The 17,897-nt window shown below is 37.3% G+C and overlaps 1 protein-coding gene across 1 annotated transcript in view; it reads right to left on the bottom strand.

The window, feature by feature from the left end:
* Nucleotides 1–17,897, bottom strand: part of LOC139128324 (uncharacterized) — a 76,803-nt gene that overhangs the window by 37,133 nt on the left and 21,773 nt on the right. Inside the window, exons 2-3 of the mRNA XM_070694119.1 lie at nt 1,864–3,763; nt 479–940 (exon numbers count right to left, since the gene is read on the bottom strand). Of these exons, the coding sequence (XP_070550220.1) occupies nt 479–940; nt 1,864–3,583 (2,182 nt within the window). The 5' untranslated portion in view covers nt 3,584–3,763. The remainder of the gene's footprint in view (nt 1–478; nt 941–1,863; nt 3,764–17,897) is intronic.

The raw sequence follows: 17,897 nt of genomic DNA, 5'->3' as shown, positions 1-17,897 counted from the left end.
ACAGACATGAATGTTTCAAAACAATCAAGATATTTACGTATGTGGTTTACCAAATTGTGTATTCATGATCCTGCTTATAAGTTAGTAAGGTCTACCGGCGTGCATGATAAGATAAGAAGTGACAATACATTCCAAGTTGAGTCAGATATATTGAATTTGTCAAGAAACCAACATTCTGTCATAACAATGATAATTGCCATCATGTAATATTATATAATTTGATCAGCTAGCTTACTTTATTGCATTTCAAATGTTCTGTCTCATACTGCTATGCTCCTTTCTTTACAGGTGTTGCAGTACCATACTTCTTTATCAATGGAATTCCATTAATTCTTATTTATTAGGTAATTATTTTTGAACTTTTAAATCTTTGTACAGTACTTCTATTTTGGTATGAATTTCTTTGTGAGCATTTCATACTGATAAAATCTTTCTGCTTTTCAGTAATATGAAGCATACTTAAATTATTAAGACTTACGTTTGATGAAGAAAAGTTCAACTTCTCTAAATTGCTCTTGGTCATATGTTGCTTTTAGGTGCAATTTTATCCCAACTTTGGCAGCAAACTCCCTCATTTCATCTGTTATCAGAAGTGGTTCAAACGCTCTGGCTAGACTTCCAGATCTACAAGTCTGCTTTAACCTGTAGAGATTATAAAGAGTAAGAAACCTCAGCAAGATTGCTAAGGACTTTGCTGTCAAACTGGATGGATCCACATCACCCAGTTTCTGCTTGCATACTTTCTTTATTTCCTGACAGCCTTCTTCATGACCCAGTACATCTTCTACTCTACGCTTTAGAGCAGCTCTGACTTTAGTCATCATTTCCTCCATCAGCTGCTGTCTCACTTGAGCAGGAAGGGCTTTAACTTCTTCTTCTAGGTCTTTGAGGTCTTGTTGCTGAACATTTTCTTCCAATCCTATCTGTACAGTTAGACAATCTGTTGAAATAGGAAAATCAAAAATTAAATCACATACAAATATGTTGGAGGGATGGGGTAGCACAAAGTATGTTTGCAGTCAACTTTGAGAATGTGGAAATCAACCTGAGGAAAGTTTACAAGTTAATCAATGGTGTAGTTCCTGAGCATTTCATGGATTTTATCATTACACATTAACATAACTTCCCTGTCCTATATTTTATTAGCTTTATATAGCTATTAATTTTAATTATTGTTTGTATTATTATTATTATTACAATACTGTATCCACAGTAATTTAATAAAGTAGTTATGATTAATCGATTGTCATCAAAACACTTATTTTTTCAATAACAGACTTGCACTTCTTTACAGAGATACAGGGGATGAGTTTATGATGAGCACAATACTATCTACTATATATTCCATGTACTTGGATAGCTATACATTTTATGTCATTGACTTTTACTGAGCTTGGTAAACATTTTATTTCATCATTACACTTTATTATTCTAATTGAAAATGTTGTAGCGACTGGACTGTATTCTGTTAGTTTGAGTCACAAATGATACAAATTTTTCTTGCCTTTTCCATATCATTTCAATGTTCTGTTTGCAAATTTGCCATATTTGATGTTGCTCATACCGGTACATTGTCCAAAAGAGAAAACTGAAATAACACTTAAAATATAGAAAGTAAATATCCGAACAAAAACATTGGAGGTGGGAAGTGGAAGTGTCAGTTTGTTATATTTTATCAAGCATAATGTAAATTACATTATGTTTCTATAATCCTGATAAAGTTAAGCCAATTCATTGGCATGTTTGTCATCAGCACCTGCTAGGCTTGTAATTGCATTCAAACTATATACAGCATTTTTTAAGAAATTTAATAAATTCTACCAGTCTAATATTTAAAAAAATTACATACAAAAAGTTAAATACCTTTTCCATTTCTCATGCTTCCTTCATCTTTACTGCTACATGTAGCTCCATTTTGTTGTTGGATAGTTGTAGTTAAAAGTGATGCAAGCCTGGCACAGCTTTCTGATAAGACTTCACTCTGCAGCAAGTCTTTTTTCAGGGTCATTGCCCTCTGGAAAGCCAAGGGTGTGTCTTGTAGATGTTTTAATATTTTCTCTGACAGCTTTGTCCCTGTATCCTCCACAACAACCTGGTCAGCATGTTCTTTCAAGTATTTCTCAACAAAGTGAGCCAGATGAGTGTACTTACACACAGCTGTTGGTAAACCACATACCACTGCTTCAAAGCCATAAAAGCTGTAATCTATGTAGCATGGTGCAGGCAGGCAGAGATGGGATTGTTGTAAGGATCTGTGCAGAATCTTTGCTGAATGGCCGGGATGAAATGTTGGCTGTATATGACGACATTGCATCTTATCAGAGAGGAACTTGATCACCACAGTCTGGTTGTCTTGTGGAGATACTCCCTGGATCTTCCACAAGGGAGGATTGATGTTTGAATTACTTTCTGATAGAAGATTTGCTGCAGTACCAATTGAAACTGCCATTGTTTCACATCTTTCTATGGCTTTCTGTGTGTCAATCTGACCACATGTCAGTATACTGTGCTTGGTTGTGTTTCTTAACACTGGATCTTTCCCCCTGAAACACGCTGGTGGTATAGGAAGAATCTCCTCATGTGGAATTTCCGACAGGTCTTTACCATGGAACTCAGCCCTGTATGCATTCTGAAAATGTTCATAGATGACTGGTCCTATGGAAAACAGCAGGTCTGCTTTACTGGCCATTTGCAGCATCTTCTCTTCAAATTCAAACAAACCATACTCTTCAGCTTCCAGGCAGGCAGATTCTGGACAGGCATGGTTGATAAGAACTAGCTTTGCCTTTGGGAATAATTTTGCTCTGATATAATTAGCTGCATGTCCTGTCTTTGGAGCATAACCAACCACATACTGGACATCTTCTAACTCTTTCAGGTCAGGATAGTATAGTTCATGATTCAACAGCCACTCCAGCTTCTGAGGATCATCTTTTGGTCCAACCTGGGTCTTCCTCTTTGCTGGAATCAAGGTAACGCCACAGCTCTCAGCATCTTTCTTCTGGTCATCAGTGATTTTGACATCAAGTATAGTAGAGTAGGCTTTCAGAACTTCTCCTGCCTTGGTCTTCCTTTCACAGAAGTCTTGGACAAGGCTTCTATGGAATCCTGTCAGACCCAACTCATCATTTTTCCAGACATCGGAAACGAATAATGCTGCCAGTCTTGAAGGCATTTGGTGAAATTCAGCCTGTATAAAAAGATTTTCATGTATTGCAGCTGCTGCATTCTTTATCTTTACTGACAATCCAACCACATGACCTACATTTTTCAGCTTCCCCAGTTCTGGGTAGTAGGTATTGTGATGGATAAGCCAGTTTACTGCTGGTAGGTCTTCATCAGGATCTAACCACTTACTTCTTGTAGCTGGAATCAGTGTAACACCATGTCTTGATGCATCTTCCTTTTGTTCTTCACTCACTTCAACATCAAGGACAGTGCAGTAAATTGCTGTAAGTTTATCAGGCTTCTTCTTCAGTGTCTCTTCACAGAAATCACTGATCAGCTGCCAGGTTGCTGGACCATATGAATTGTTCTTCCATGATGTTGATAAAAACAGGGCTGCTGAAAAGTCTACCATCATATGTTTCAGTAAACCTTTAAATGTACCGAACAGACAGTAAAATGAAGTCTTTCAATTTGAAAGTCACCTTATTTTTCATGCCAAGAAACCACAACTGATGATGACTGTACATCTTCAAGTCACACACATGCTGGAGCATCACAATGTCAGTCTTTCAGTCTTTACCAGTAGACCAAACGACTGAAATATGTAAGCAACAAGAAGCATTATCATGATGTTATAGTGTTTACAATAAAATATTTGTATTAATATTTAAACACTAAACATCAAATATACAAGCTTAGCATCAACAGTTTTGGTATTGTAACAGTTGTGAAAAAAAGCTTGTAATATGAAAAGTAAAGAAATTAAGTAGTCACGTCTCATTTTCTACAATCCCTGTAAAATATTTGCAGGATTCGAGAAATAGTGATCAATATACTCAGTGACTAAATGATATAATGATTGTATATTGAATCTTGAATTACTTTTTTATGATGCACCCCTTGGGGCAAACATTGCTGGTGACCTCAATTTTTCTCTGCAGTAACCCTTGAGCACCTTCCCCAGTATACAGGCATGTAAAATTATTGAAGTCTAACACATATAAGTATGGTTAAATATATACTGAAAAAGGGCGGTTTCTGCTAAAATGCCTGGCAGAATAGCGTGCAAGAGAGGCAATCTTTTGCAGGCACCTATTATGGGGCTGATTTCTACTGACTTGGCAAAAAGGCGTGCAACAAGCTCGGCAGGAAAAGGGTTAATAGACGCTCGTGACAACTTTAATAGAACTTCAAAAGTGAAAAGTCCACTCGGACTGCTCACATGCAAGATGTCCAAATTGGCGGGTAACCGACCATCTAAAACTGCGCATGCTCAGAAGTAAAGCTCCTTAGCTTTGTGAAAGTTATCAAATTCCACTCTATTCTTTAAAGTTTGTTGAAAGAGAAAAAGTCCACAAATGAATGTTTTATGGAGCCTGCAATTAAGAAAGGCAACGCGAATGAATGCAGAACAACAAAACCATCAATACAATAAAGCTCAAATGTAGGAAAATTGAACGCAACGTTTCTAGGTTTAAATGCAGAAACAACAGAACATTGTTAATTATCCTTTGTGATTACATATTGAAAATCCCTTCCTCTAAAGCTCTCATTAGTGGAAGTGACGAAGCTCCTTTCTTCGTTAGGCAGTCAGCCAACTGTTTCTCTGTTTTACACTAGATCACTCTATCGATATGTCCACTTTCTAGGAGTTCTTTAATGCCACTGATCTCTAAGCGAAGCCTTTTCTCATTGACCATCTTTACAGATTTCAGTGCCTCAAAGAGTGACTTACAGTCTGTGACACATGTAAGCGGTGGCATATTCTTGTCTGTTTGACCAGAAGTAAGCTCGCTGTATAATGTAGCAATGAACATAGCTGAATCAATGCCGTCTGCCATAGCCAGAGTCTCACCAGCCAGTGTACTACGAACAACCCTTCTGATCCTTTTAGAATTCCAGCATATTGGTGAAAACTTTCCATCCTTGTCAGCAAGAAACACTAGATAGCCACCCTGGCTTCCTCCATTGGGTAAATTACCAAGTGAAGCATCACTGAATATTACCAGGGATAGTGTATGACCATCTAAATGTTGAAATTTCAGAAATATATTCTCTGATCTGATCTTTCCGATTACTTTATTGGCATCAAGCATATCTGAAACCTTGGTATTCTTGATGTTAGTGGCCAAATTACAAGCATCAAAGAGAATGTCTGGTCTGCTTTGATGTGCAATCCAAAGAATTTGTCCGACCTTTGATCGCAGCAGTTCCCTTTCTCCATCTGTCAGAGTACTATCTTTCTGTCCCATCCTACTTCTGTCAATTTGGATGGGTGACATGTTGGATGCATAATCGTGTTGATGTAGGTAGATGTGTTCCTCTTCACAGGCCAGTCCTATTCCAACATATTGAAAGGCATCACAGTCTTCCTTTCCAATATTGAACTGTGACCTGATAGAGTCAATTACTGTAGATTCAAATTCTTCAGAACCACTCCAAATGAAATCATCAACATGGCTGGCAAGTACTCCTATCAATCTTTCTTGATCATCCATCCAATAAAATACTGCCGGGTCAACTTTGGAAATCTTAGCTCCAGACTCTAGCATCAGAGCTCTAACTTTGTTGTACCAATGTAAGGAAGCATCACTGAGTCCATAGCAGGCATATTTTGCCAGCACGCTCAGCTTCTCTTGGCGGCCTAATATATATCTCTCTCTCTAGCTTGGAACCTTGTAAAAATACAGTGTTGATATCCATCGACTTTGGTTTCCACTTGTTCTGAGCAAATATTGCAAGAATAACTCGCATAGATTCTTTACCAAAAGTTGGTGAATCCTTCTGTATCTCATCATTGTTGACTTCCTCAAAGCCTCTTGCTACAAGCCTTGCCTTGGTTTTGGTGCCTTGATCATTTGTTTTCATCGTACACACCCATCTAGTAGATACACACCACTGTCCGTGGTCATCTACTTCCTCATATACAGCATTTGTTTTCCAGTTTTCTAACTCAGTCAGTTTTGCTTTGTTAAATCTGTCTTCTCCGACTATCATGATGATATCTTCACTCTGTTCATCACAAGATCTGTTATTTCCTGTGACTCTCAAACTGTCTACTTGACTTAAATCAATAGACTGTGTTATCCCTTTTACTTCTTCAGGTCCAAGGTACTTTACATTATACCAATATTTGTTGCATCCAGATGCTTTGCCTGCTCTGTCTGTAATTTCAGCTGTCATCAAGTGTCCAGATTGACTGTGTTTATAAGTTATCACATTACCTGGTACCAATTTCATGCATTCTGCCCTATTTCTGATTGATGGATCATTTGCTTATATATTGCACTGTGATGAGTCTTCACATGTTGTATTTTCAGTATTAATTTGTTCTCCAGATATATGTACTTTTGTTCTTTTAGTTTCTCTGTCATCTTGCTCAGAATTTTCTGCCGCATTGTTGTCACTTGGTTTCTCATTAACATCATCATCTTCTTCTCCACTGTTGATTACATCATCAGAGATGCTTCTGGTCTTGTTTACATCAGCTCTCTTTGAACTTTGTAGTTCTTCATTCTTATGTATCTGCAGATCAGGCGTGGCCATCTGTAGTCTGCACTGATGTACTCTGACCAAAGTTCCACCATGTCTCACAAATATCACAGCGCCCTCCTGACCAATTACTGTTCCCTTTCCACTGTGCACTATGTGGTCGTTGATAATATACTCTGTCACCAGTGTTATATGGTCCAGATATTGGCCTGAGCTGTTTTCTTAGTACCCGTCTGATTCTTTGTGAGCATTCAACTTCAGTGAAGGCTTTTCTAGTTTCATACAGAGCAATGATATGCTTTGCTACTTCTTTGCTCCTTGTGATACCTTCTAGGGCAGGTGGTTTATCAACTAGTATGGATGGTAGATTGGGGTTACGCCCGTAAACCAGCTGGTATGCACTAAAGCCATCTATGTTGCACAAACTATTCTTTGCCATCAGTGCCCATTTCAAGGTCGTTTCCAAGTCTTGACTTTTATCTTGTTTCAGCTTTCTCATTATTTCAGTCAGTGTTTGATTATGTATTTCAAGTAAGCCATTAGACCAGGGCGAAAAAGCTGCTGTAGTTTTCACTTCTATGTTGAAGTTTTCACCCATATCTCTGATGTCATCATTATTAAATTCTCCTCAGTTATCACTATATAGTTTCTTTTGGGCTCCATATATGCTGATCCAATTCTGAATAAATTTCTGAACAAATACTGCTGAATGTTTGCTTGTCATTATAGCTCCTGCACTAAATCTTGTGAATTCATCTATTATATGTAGATACCAAAGATTCTTCTTTATTTCGTGGAGGTCGACTGCAACTGTTTCATTAAATTCAGTTGCTAAAGGAAACCCAACTGCTGGTTTCGCTGGCTGTTTCTTAAACTTGACACACGTCTCACAGTTTTCTACAACTTCATTCAAATTCTTAAACATCTGCTGATCAGATTTTCCTGCCCCTTCTAATAGTTTCTTCAGACGTTCAGCTGCGGCATGACCAAACTGTTGGTGTAGTTTCTTTAATGTCTTCTTATGATCATTTACACTCATCTCACTATCCAAGATAAAGCTCTCTGATGCATCTGTCTCATCCATGGGATCATCTGCAATCAATGCCTCTGATTGATCACCTGATGATTTCAAACCACTCTGTATGTTAATACAATAATGCCCACTGGAAGTAAAGTTCAGTTCAACTGGATCTCGAAACATTTCAGCTTTGTCATTCTTAATATCAAGCTTGGTTCCAGCTCTTTTAAGGGAAGTTTTACTCAGTAGTAATGGGATATTAGAGTCAACAACTTCTGTGTTGATACTGCAAACTGTCTTCCCAATCTTCGCTGGTATCTTTGCATTCATGACAGACTGAACCTTTTTACCATCACCAAACTTGAAACTTCTGCTACTCTTTGTCTCAATGACTTTACTCTTGTGTCTTTCATCCAAACTTTGTATGTAATTCTCAAACCAACAACTGCCACAAACGGTACGTGTGCATGCTGTATCAATCACAGCACACCCATAGGCTTCTGTCATGAACACTTCACTATCTTTTTGTTCTTTTGTTAACAATGTTATGTTACAAAATTCATCATCTGCATGACTGTCTTCTTTTGGCTCTTCCTCTGCCATGTTAACTTGAGCAGTTTCTTGTCTATGTTCACAATCTTTTGCCCAATGAAATGTTGATTGACAAATTGCACATTTGGATCGTCTACCAAATTTGTCTATTGGGTTGGTTCCCCTCTGAACATGAGTGTAGGTTTTCGAACCCTGTGATTCTTTCTCGGATGGAAATTGCTTCTTATCTGCAAATCTGGGTCTATACTTTTGTGTAATATATGCAGCCTCCTGCTTAATTGTGATGTCTGGTGTACTGCTCATTTCACCAGTATTACCACCACACGACTCATGACCTTTCCCAAAAATCCGCTTCAAGGATGACTTCATCGTAGCGAATTTGAGATCTGAGGATGCTGTCAGAACAAGTTGTTTCTCCCGGTCTTCAAGGTTGGCATTATCTAGCAATTTGAAAGCTAAAACTGCATCGGGAAGAACCATCTGATACTTCTTCACTTTTGTATACAGTCTCTCAAACTCAACGATGTATTCAATCATTTTCATTTCATCAGATTTTCTAAATCTTTCAAATTTTGAATAAGCCTCATATGATAGATCGATGGTATCTTTCTTGTACAATTCATCGAGAGCTTCAATCAGAATTTTCAATCCGTTCGTTGAGTTCAATTTACTTGCCTCAATCTCTATGACCTTTTCACGTGCATGGCCCGTAAGTGTCAATGCACTGCCAATGCTTGCTTCTTCTCATCCAAGTCAGTCAGAAGTCGCCAGACTTCAACTTCATTTTTCCATGTCTCATAGACTGTGTCTTCCTTCAACGCTGGAGGATTTTTATAACTAGGGTTTTGAGCCATTTTTGAACCTTGCTCTGCTACCATTTGACAACTTTAATAGAACTTCAAAAGTGAAAACTCCACTCGGACTGCTCACATGCAAGATGTCCAAAATGGCGGGTAACTGACGGTAGAGTTGACTTTTCAGATCCTCAGATTCAGATCCTCAGATCTCAGACCTCAGATCCTATAACTTCAGATGCAGATTCATAATTAAAATTTCACAATTTTCAAAGTTTAATGAAATATACTGATAAATAAAATATAATTTACATTTGAAAAGGCTTTAGAAATTATTTTATTTCTATTTTGAATCTTGAACTTCGATCTCAGAATCAGAACGTCATCCGTCGAAGACAGGGTGCGCAATGATTCCACTTAGTATGTCATCACGTGAACGTTCCCTCATAGAGATAAACACACCCGCGCGCGATCGAACGATCAAGACCGCGACGATCATGTAAATGCTGGCTATCGACAGTCCGTATTTTACCATCGTTCGTAATATTGATGGCGAGGGAATATCACTAATCCATGTTGGAGGCCAGTGACCCCGGGATAAATCAGAATTCAGGGGTAGGAAGAAGCAAGTTAGCTAATCTGTAATTGTAGACCCGTGTTCGTTGAAACTTGTTGAGCGAAAACGTTTACGTAGACTTGGTTTTTTTTCATAACTGCTTTGTACATGTCATATTCAAATTATTAAATTTAATATTGCAATCATACTATTAATACGGGTATTGTAAAAGGCTTGTAAATTCGAATCTGCATCTGAAGTTATAGGATCTGAAATCTGAGATCTGAGGATCTGAATCTGAGGATCTGAAAAGTCAACTCTACCGGTAACTGACCACCTAAAACTGCGCATGCTCAGAAGTAAAGCTCCTTAGCTTGGTGAAAGTTATCAGCTCGAACAAAAATAAAAAAGCTCTCCAATGGCACATTAGTTACTATAGCAGTGTTTCATCTAGGATGCTATACTGTGGGGGGGGGACTTGTCCCCCTCTACAGGAATTTTGGAGGGGGATTTTACAATTTTGGAGGATTAAACTGAAACATATAATCATGTCTTAACATGTAAGTTTTAATGTTATAGTGATGTCACTTTTGATATACATACAACAAGCCATAAATCACTTGCTTACACAATCCAAGCTGCTGATTGCAAACACCATCCTCTAAGATCTTTTTCAACAAGTCAACAAATTTGAGTATCACTGTCGTGAATGTACAGGGCTTCTAAGAGTTAATATTCATAAGCATTAATATTCATAAAACAATTGTAGCATATTCTGCATGTTTGCTTTCTTAGGACTTAATGTACAAAAAATAACAACAGCTAGCCATTTCCACTGTACCTTCAAGATTAATAAAATTACTTGTAGTAATAAAGAAAGCAGTCAGACGGTTTGGAGTTGAACTCTTTATTTGAAATATCACAGTCAAAATTAATAAAATCAAATAAGGTAAACCGTTTCACAAAAAAAACCTCCCTCCCCACCCCTGGGGACTTTTTTCTTTCCCCTGTGGTAATTATAAAGGAATGTAATGTAGCTTCTGAAAAAACGATGAACTTGTTTGTCACATTTTTACAGTGCTTATATCATCCCTCACCACTGTAAAGTTTGGATCATCATTGCTTCATACAAACCAGTGGGCTGTATTTCTCAAGTGACCTTGCTGGTCTTGTGGTCTTGCGAGCAGACTCAGTAGAGTTAAAACCAACAACTTAGGATGTGGGGCTAGTCTGCCATGTGTTTTGAAAGCAGATCTATTTTCTCAATGTCAGATTTGCTCCACTTGCTTTTTGTTAGTCATTTTAGAACGTGAAAATAACAAACAGAGTGACTGGTTGCTACAAACAGTCTACTTTAGAGCTTACATGTACATTTGCCCTAAGAATAAGTCAGAGTCTGTTCATTGAATTCAAAGACTGAACCCATTGACACCACAGCTTCCTCGTGACTTTCATTGCATGCAGTCTTGTCCTAATGCCATGGCATGATTGACTGAACTGAACTGAACATGTTTCTGTAAAAGTCCAATTTTTTGTGCTAATTTTCGCTAACACAATTATTTTCATAATGTTATGGACATTCGTACAAAGCACAAAATCTTCTGTTTGTCTCCCTTTCTAAGTTGTACACAGGCCTAAGGCTAATGTGACATAGAAACCTGATCTAGCTATTTTTTCTGGTCAAAACAATTTTTTTGTAAAATGCCAAATTTAGTTTACAGGTTCCTCCTCTTTCTCATCATCACCATCAGTTTATTTCACTGGAAATGTAAAGTTACACTCACTCAAAAAACACAGAAAAATGAAAATAGAAGAAATCAGTACAATTGTGAAATAAATATCATATAATTTAGCAAGTATTCCTAGCGGGGACCATAATATAGTTCTTCTGATCTAGTTGAGTTGTGCCCCCTAGTATTATAGAAGGTGTACATCTATTGGTATAGATAGCAAAAAGCTGTAGCAATAATTGCAAACTATATTTCAAATCAAGTACAGATCACAACTATAACGAGAAACAAAATGATATGAGAGATACTTCAGAAAACAACGGAAAAAGTAGTATCAGTAAGTATACTGCCTACTTTCTGTTTTGTGAAAATGACAGTAAAGTGTGCACAGTACCTTGTTTTATTTAGTGATAAACGTCTAGATTTTACAGTAGGTGTTACAGACTGGTTAAGTTCAAAAATCTTGTTGATTACACTGTACATTTTTTCACCATATAACCATGTAACACCAGGGCCATGAAAGTCTTACTTTGATCAGTGAATTTTATCACTCTGGCTGGCTTTTCAGATTTTCCTTATAAATTGAACACTGACTTAAATGTCAATTTAACGGATGTTGTTACATATTTAAATCTATTGAAATTTTAAACAAGCAACCTAATGGCGATATAGCTCCACTGTGTTTATCTAGAGCATAACTATTTTTTACACATGTTGATGAAGAAGGTGGAAATCTTTGATAGCTCATTTCAGTGGCCAGAAAATAGTGGCTAAAATAGCTGCAAAAATACACAATTGAAAATTTCATCATAATTTGAATATATCACATTGGATCATCCCTAAGAACATGTCAACCAAAGCTATCTGACAAGTATTTTTTGAGAATGAAATTTTCTGATCAAAAATGGCAAAAATTGCCCCCCAAAATAAAAATTGCATATTTCACCATACTTTATATATATATCATATACAAAAATAATCCCTTGGAACCTGTATACCAAATATCAAAGCTATTGACTTGCAGTTTTTGAGAAACAAATTTTTTGACCAAAATTGGCAAACTTACCCCAAAATACAAAATTACAAATTTCATCATAATTTCAAAATATCACATTTAGTTCATCTGTAGGAACCTGCATATCGAATTTCAGATCAGTATCAGACCAGTACATTTCAAGAAACTGCCCAAAAAATACAAAATTGAAGATTTCATCATTATGTCAATAAATATTATTAAGATCATCTGTAGGAACCTGTATACCAAATTTCAAAGCTATCAGATGAGTAGTTTTGTAAATACACATTCTTTGACCAAAAATGGAAAACATAGGGCCAAAGTCCCTGAAGCTACTATAGACATCAATGCAAATTAAGTATTTCCTAACTGTATGAAATTATCTCACTAAGGTCATCCTAAGGACCTGTAAACCAAATATTAAAGCTGTGTGACCAGCGGTTTTGAAAAAACAAGTGACCCAACAGTTGACAGAGCTCTGCTGTGTTATGTAGAGAATAACTTTTTGTGACACATGTATTGATGGAGAAGGTGGATATCTTTGATAGCTCATTTCAGGATGGCCTGACCAAAAATGGCAAAATTAGCTGCAAAAATACAAAATTGATGATTTCATCATAATTTCAATATAATACATTAAGATAAAGCTTAGGAACCTCTATACCAAATATAATAGCTATCGGATGAGTAACTTTTGAGAAACAAATATTTTGACAAAAAATGGCAAAAATTAACCCAAAAATACAAAAATTGAAGATTTCATCAAATTTCACTATATCACACTAAGACAATCCCTAGGAACCTGTATACCAAATATCAAAGGCATCAGACAAGTAGTTTTTGAGAAACACATTTTTTGACCAAAAATGGCAAAAATTGCACCAAAATTACAAAATTGCAGATTTTGTCATATATTCAATATATCATATTAAATTCATTTGTAGGAACCTGTATACCAAATATCAAAGCTGTCTGACCAGTGGTTATGAAGATGAAGATTTTTTACCAAAAACACCTTTTTTGGCGCTAATTTGTATATTTTCAACAACATTAAAAAATAGCATCAATGACACTTAGCTCCCATCCTGGACTATTTAGTGTTTGTTCTCTGGTCAGATATTTGAACATGTGTGAAAGGGATAAAGTGCATGAAGTGAAAATACTTAAATGTAATGTACTGGAGACAGTGAAATATGTTTAATGTATTTATTCAGAACATAAAATGGAAAAAATACAGAATTAGAAATATCGAATACTGTGATACAACCATTAACTCAACAAGTCATTGACAATGACATAGTCCCCACTTGTAATAGGAGTATTAGTCTTGATGGGGCAGGGAAATGTGGTCATTAAGAAGTATCACTGGAGTGTATATGTTGAGATCTATGGGCACATAGGTCGTTGTTCCCAATTTGAAACACATGAGGCATGTCTAAGTTATGGTTCTAAATCGGGAAAAAAGATCAGACCTCTAGCAGTATTGGCCAGCCAAGAAATACATATGCGCATTATAAATGAGGTACAAGATGTGACATCTTAAGGTCTAATATCCTATCAAAATTGGAGGGTATAGAACTTGTGGTTACTGAGATATGCATATGTATGTATAATCAAGGTCAAAGGTCATCGAGGTCACATGACATTTTGAAAAAAAAATTATATTGCTAATTAATCCCTATATGCCAAAAAATCAGACCTCTAGCTCTATCCGCTTGCCCAGAATTAGATGTGTGCATAATTAATGAGGTAAAGCGTGTGTTGTCATAAGGTCTCCCATCCTACTAAATACAAAGGACATAGCACTTGTGGTTACTTATTGACATAAACATATATTTTAGGTAAAAGGTCATCGAGGTCACATGACATTTGGTCAAAAAATTTCTCTCCTATAGTTATCCCTATATACCAAAAATCAGACATCCAGCTCTATTGGCTTGCTCAGAATGAGATATGTGCATAATTAATGAGGTACAGTATGTGGTGTCATAAGGTGTCCAATCATACCAAATATGAAGGGTGTAGCACTTGTGGTTACTGAGTTATGGACAAATATGTATATTTGAGGTCAAAGGTCACCGAGGTCACGTGACATTTTGTAAAAAAAATTGTATTGCTAAGTTATCCCTATATACCAATCTGATTAAAATCAGATGTAGAGTACGGAGACATCTTCTTATGCGTAAGCGGTATTCTCTCACTGTCGCCTCTCACTACATCTGACCAACTCCCATAGAAGGTCGCATTCAAATCTCGCGCTCTGGCCAAAACAGCCAACCTATCAGAAGGCGCCTTACAGAGAACAATAGGTATGACTCGCAAGCATGCACAAAAATAAAAAATGTATGACCGAGCTATCCACCCAGTTGTAAACAAAGGCGCAGGGCGAATTTTAAAATCGCTTGTCTGTAATTTTAATGTTGAAACATGCCATTTATTGATAACTGTGCGAGCGGAAATCATGCGGACAGACTTTGAGACTAGCCCAGCGTACGATGCTGTGTGTTCCCGGCGTAGTATGGCCTCCCATTACAGCCCTGCAGACAGGAATACATGGCAAGTTATCGGTCCTGATTTTGGACCGCGCATGACAAGCTACCTTTTCTAATACTTTCGGCAGAGTAACTCATTAGATAACGCCATTAGATACGTTCTTCTAAGATATGGCCAGTTCCTGGACACCTGACCGACCGTGAATCGCTGGTAAACTATTACAAACGGTTTTGGACGAGAGCAAATTTTTGAACAGAAGAGAGGTCGCCCAGTTGTGAGCTCGGCCCCGGTCAGTGGGAGAACTCGGTGATTTGTGAGCTCAGCCAGCTGGAGAAGTCAGCTAGTAGGCGAACTCGGCCAGTAGGAGTATGATTATATGATGAGACTACAGTGTATATCTATTGTCTAGGTCTCGCCAAAGTTATGTGAAAGCGATGTCAATGTCATTCATGAGCGTGATGTTTGCAAACTTCCTTCCACCATGAAGTTACCTCTTGCTTCAGCAATGCTGACTACAAGATGACATCGGCCGTAGAGTGTGGTACATCTTTATTTGCTTTCCATTGAAAAACCTGTAAACTTACGATTTACTACCGTCAAACCATAACATATAAAACGTTATTTATCCAATGATTAAGTCATTCTTACTGCCAATTTGTACCTGTCGATCATACGCCCGCGCCCTACTCGCGATCTGCAGAAACACCGAGGCAGACATGTTTTTCAGAGTTGAACGTCTTCTTTTTGTTTTCTGAATGTTCAACAAAATAACATTTAAAAACATAGGGCCAAAGTCCCTGAAGCTACTATAGACATGGATACAAAATTAAGTATTTCCTGACTGTATGAAATTATCTCACTAAGGTCATCCTAGGGACTTGTAAACCAAATATTAAAGCTGTCTGACCAGCGGTTTTGAAAAAACAAGCAACTCAACAGTTGACAGAGCTCTGCTGTGAATATGTAGAGAATAACCTTTTGTGACACATGTATTGATGAAGAAGGTGGATATCTGTGATTAACATTGTGAGTTCTGTTGAATAAGTTGAAAATGTACATACATGTACTCAGAGAAAGCACACTGAAGAGACAAATGTTTGAAACTTAAGAAGTTCAAGGTCATCAAAAGCATTTTAAGGAATCATGTAACACTTTCATTGCACTGTTTACACAGATTGCATGATTGCTATAAATAGCACATAAGGAATCTTACAGCCCAGCTTTACCATAAAAACCCTATCACTTTGACCACTTTTTTACATGTAATTGACCACTCTATTTTTTTTCCTCAAAAAGTAATTTTATTTTATCCTTACCGAGTCAACCATAAATGGAAATTAGAACTTTCTCTATCTCTATTCTATTTGACCACCCTATCGTGACAAACTATTAGATAACATACAGGGCACAATAAATGACGGTTTAGAATATGTCAAAGTTGGGATTCAGGAAAGTTGCCTTTACATGTTTTAATCCTCCAAGATGGTAAGCATTTCACTATGAACTGTCAAAAAAAGTTGAACTTTCTGATAATTCTACACTAAAATTATTTTGGCTTTGATGATTTTCTAATTAATTCAATTATTTAAAATCACATTAATAATTTTTTCTTGATGAATTGATAGGGTTTATACAGTACAAGGATTACAATCAATGTAAGTCAAATTTTGACCAAAAATGACAAAAAAATTCCTTAAAAATACACATTTGCATATTTCATCACAATTTGAACAAATCTAAGTTGGGTTACCCCTAGGGACCTGTATACCAAATAACAAAGCTGTCTGACCAGCGGTTATGAAGAAGAAGATTTTTTACCAAAAACGCCTTTTTTGGCATTAATTTGCCTATTTTCAACAATATCAAAAAATTAAAAAAGTAGTTTCTCAAAATCATATTTTTCATCTACACAACAAATATCAAATCAGTAAGTACTGTGGTTCTCAAGATATTTGAGTGGACGGACGCCTCACAAATGGACATACATACATACATACATACAGACTGACGCCGGACGGATACCCATCCCAATAGCTTCTATAGACTATAGTCTATAGTAGCTAAAAACTAAAATTGGCATGCGTATAAAAGGATCTGTTGACTGTGAAGAGAAAATGTACACAATCATCATATGATCATATGTAAGTGGCCGACCTCTCTGATTTATATAAAATTTTTTTGCAATCTGTGAGTAAACGATTGAGTGACTTGGGTAGGCAGACATCGGTTTTCGGCTGAAAGTAGTTAGAAAAGGTAGTTTTCGTGCGCGATATCGGAACTGTGGTCGCTATGTATTCCGCCTATCAGCACAGATAGCACGGCTGTGGGGGAGCCCAGCCGTAGTAGCTCTGCATGGCAGGGCTGTACATGTGTTACCGGCGTTATACGGCCTCCCACCACAGCCCTGCAGACTGATATAGAAAGGACCGCTGGTGGCTCCTCAGAAATACGGCGGGCAGTTTCTCTGCCGAAAACAGCCGATTTTGAATCCAAAACTTGCATTGATCTTCCTTTTCAAGCACACCCACCTAGCCTAGGTACAAGATGTGCCCAGCCGTACTTGTAAACTAACGCAAAGCCTACTTTTCTTTCTCTGTGCGAGGGAAGCGTTCGTATCCACCGCCATTGTTAATCTCACAGATCGGATGTTTACACAGATTGCGTTACGTGCAATCTGATTGGCTGCTTCAGAGCGCGAGATTTGAACGCGACCTTCTATGGGAGTTGGTCAGATGTAGTGAGAGGCGACAGCGAGAGAATACCGCGTACGCATAAGAAGACGTCACTGTACCGGTACTCTACATCTGATTTTAATACCAAAAATACCAAAAAGCAGACCTCTAGCTCTATTGGCTTGCTCAAAATTAGATATGTGCATAATTAATGAGGTACAATATGTGGCATCATAAGGTGTCCCATCATACCATACATGAAGGGTGTAACACTTGTGGTTACTGAGTTATGGACAAATATGTATATTTTAGGTCAAAGGTCACCCAGGTCTTGTGACATTTTGTCAAAAAATTGTATTGCTAAGTTATCCCTATATACCAAAAGTCAGACCTCTAGCTCTATTGGC

The sequence above is a fragment of the Ptychodera flava genome, unplaced genomic scaffold (assembly GCF_041260155.1).
Source record: "Ptychodera flava strain L36383 unplaced genomic scaffold, AS_Pfla_20210202 Scaffold_49__1_contigs__length_964681_pilon, whole genome shotgun sequence".
NCBI classification, from domain to species: domain Eukaryota; kingdom Metazoa; phylum Hemichordata; class Enteropneusta; family Ptychoderidae; genus Ptychodera; species Ptychodera flava.
Note: the sequence above shows the minus strand (reverse complement) of the source record. Positions and strands in the feature narration are given on the sequence as shown.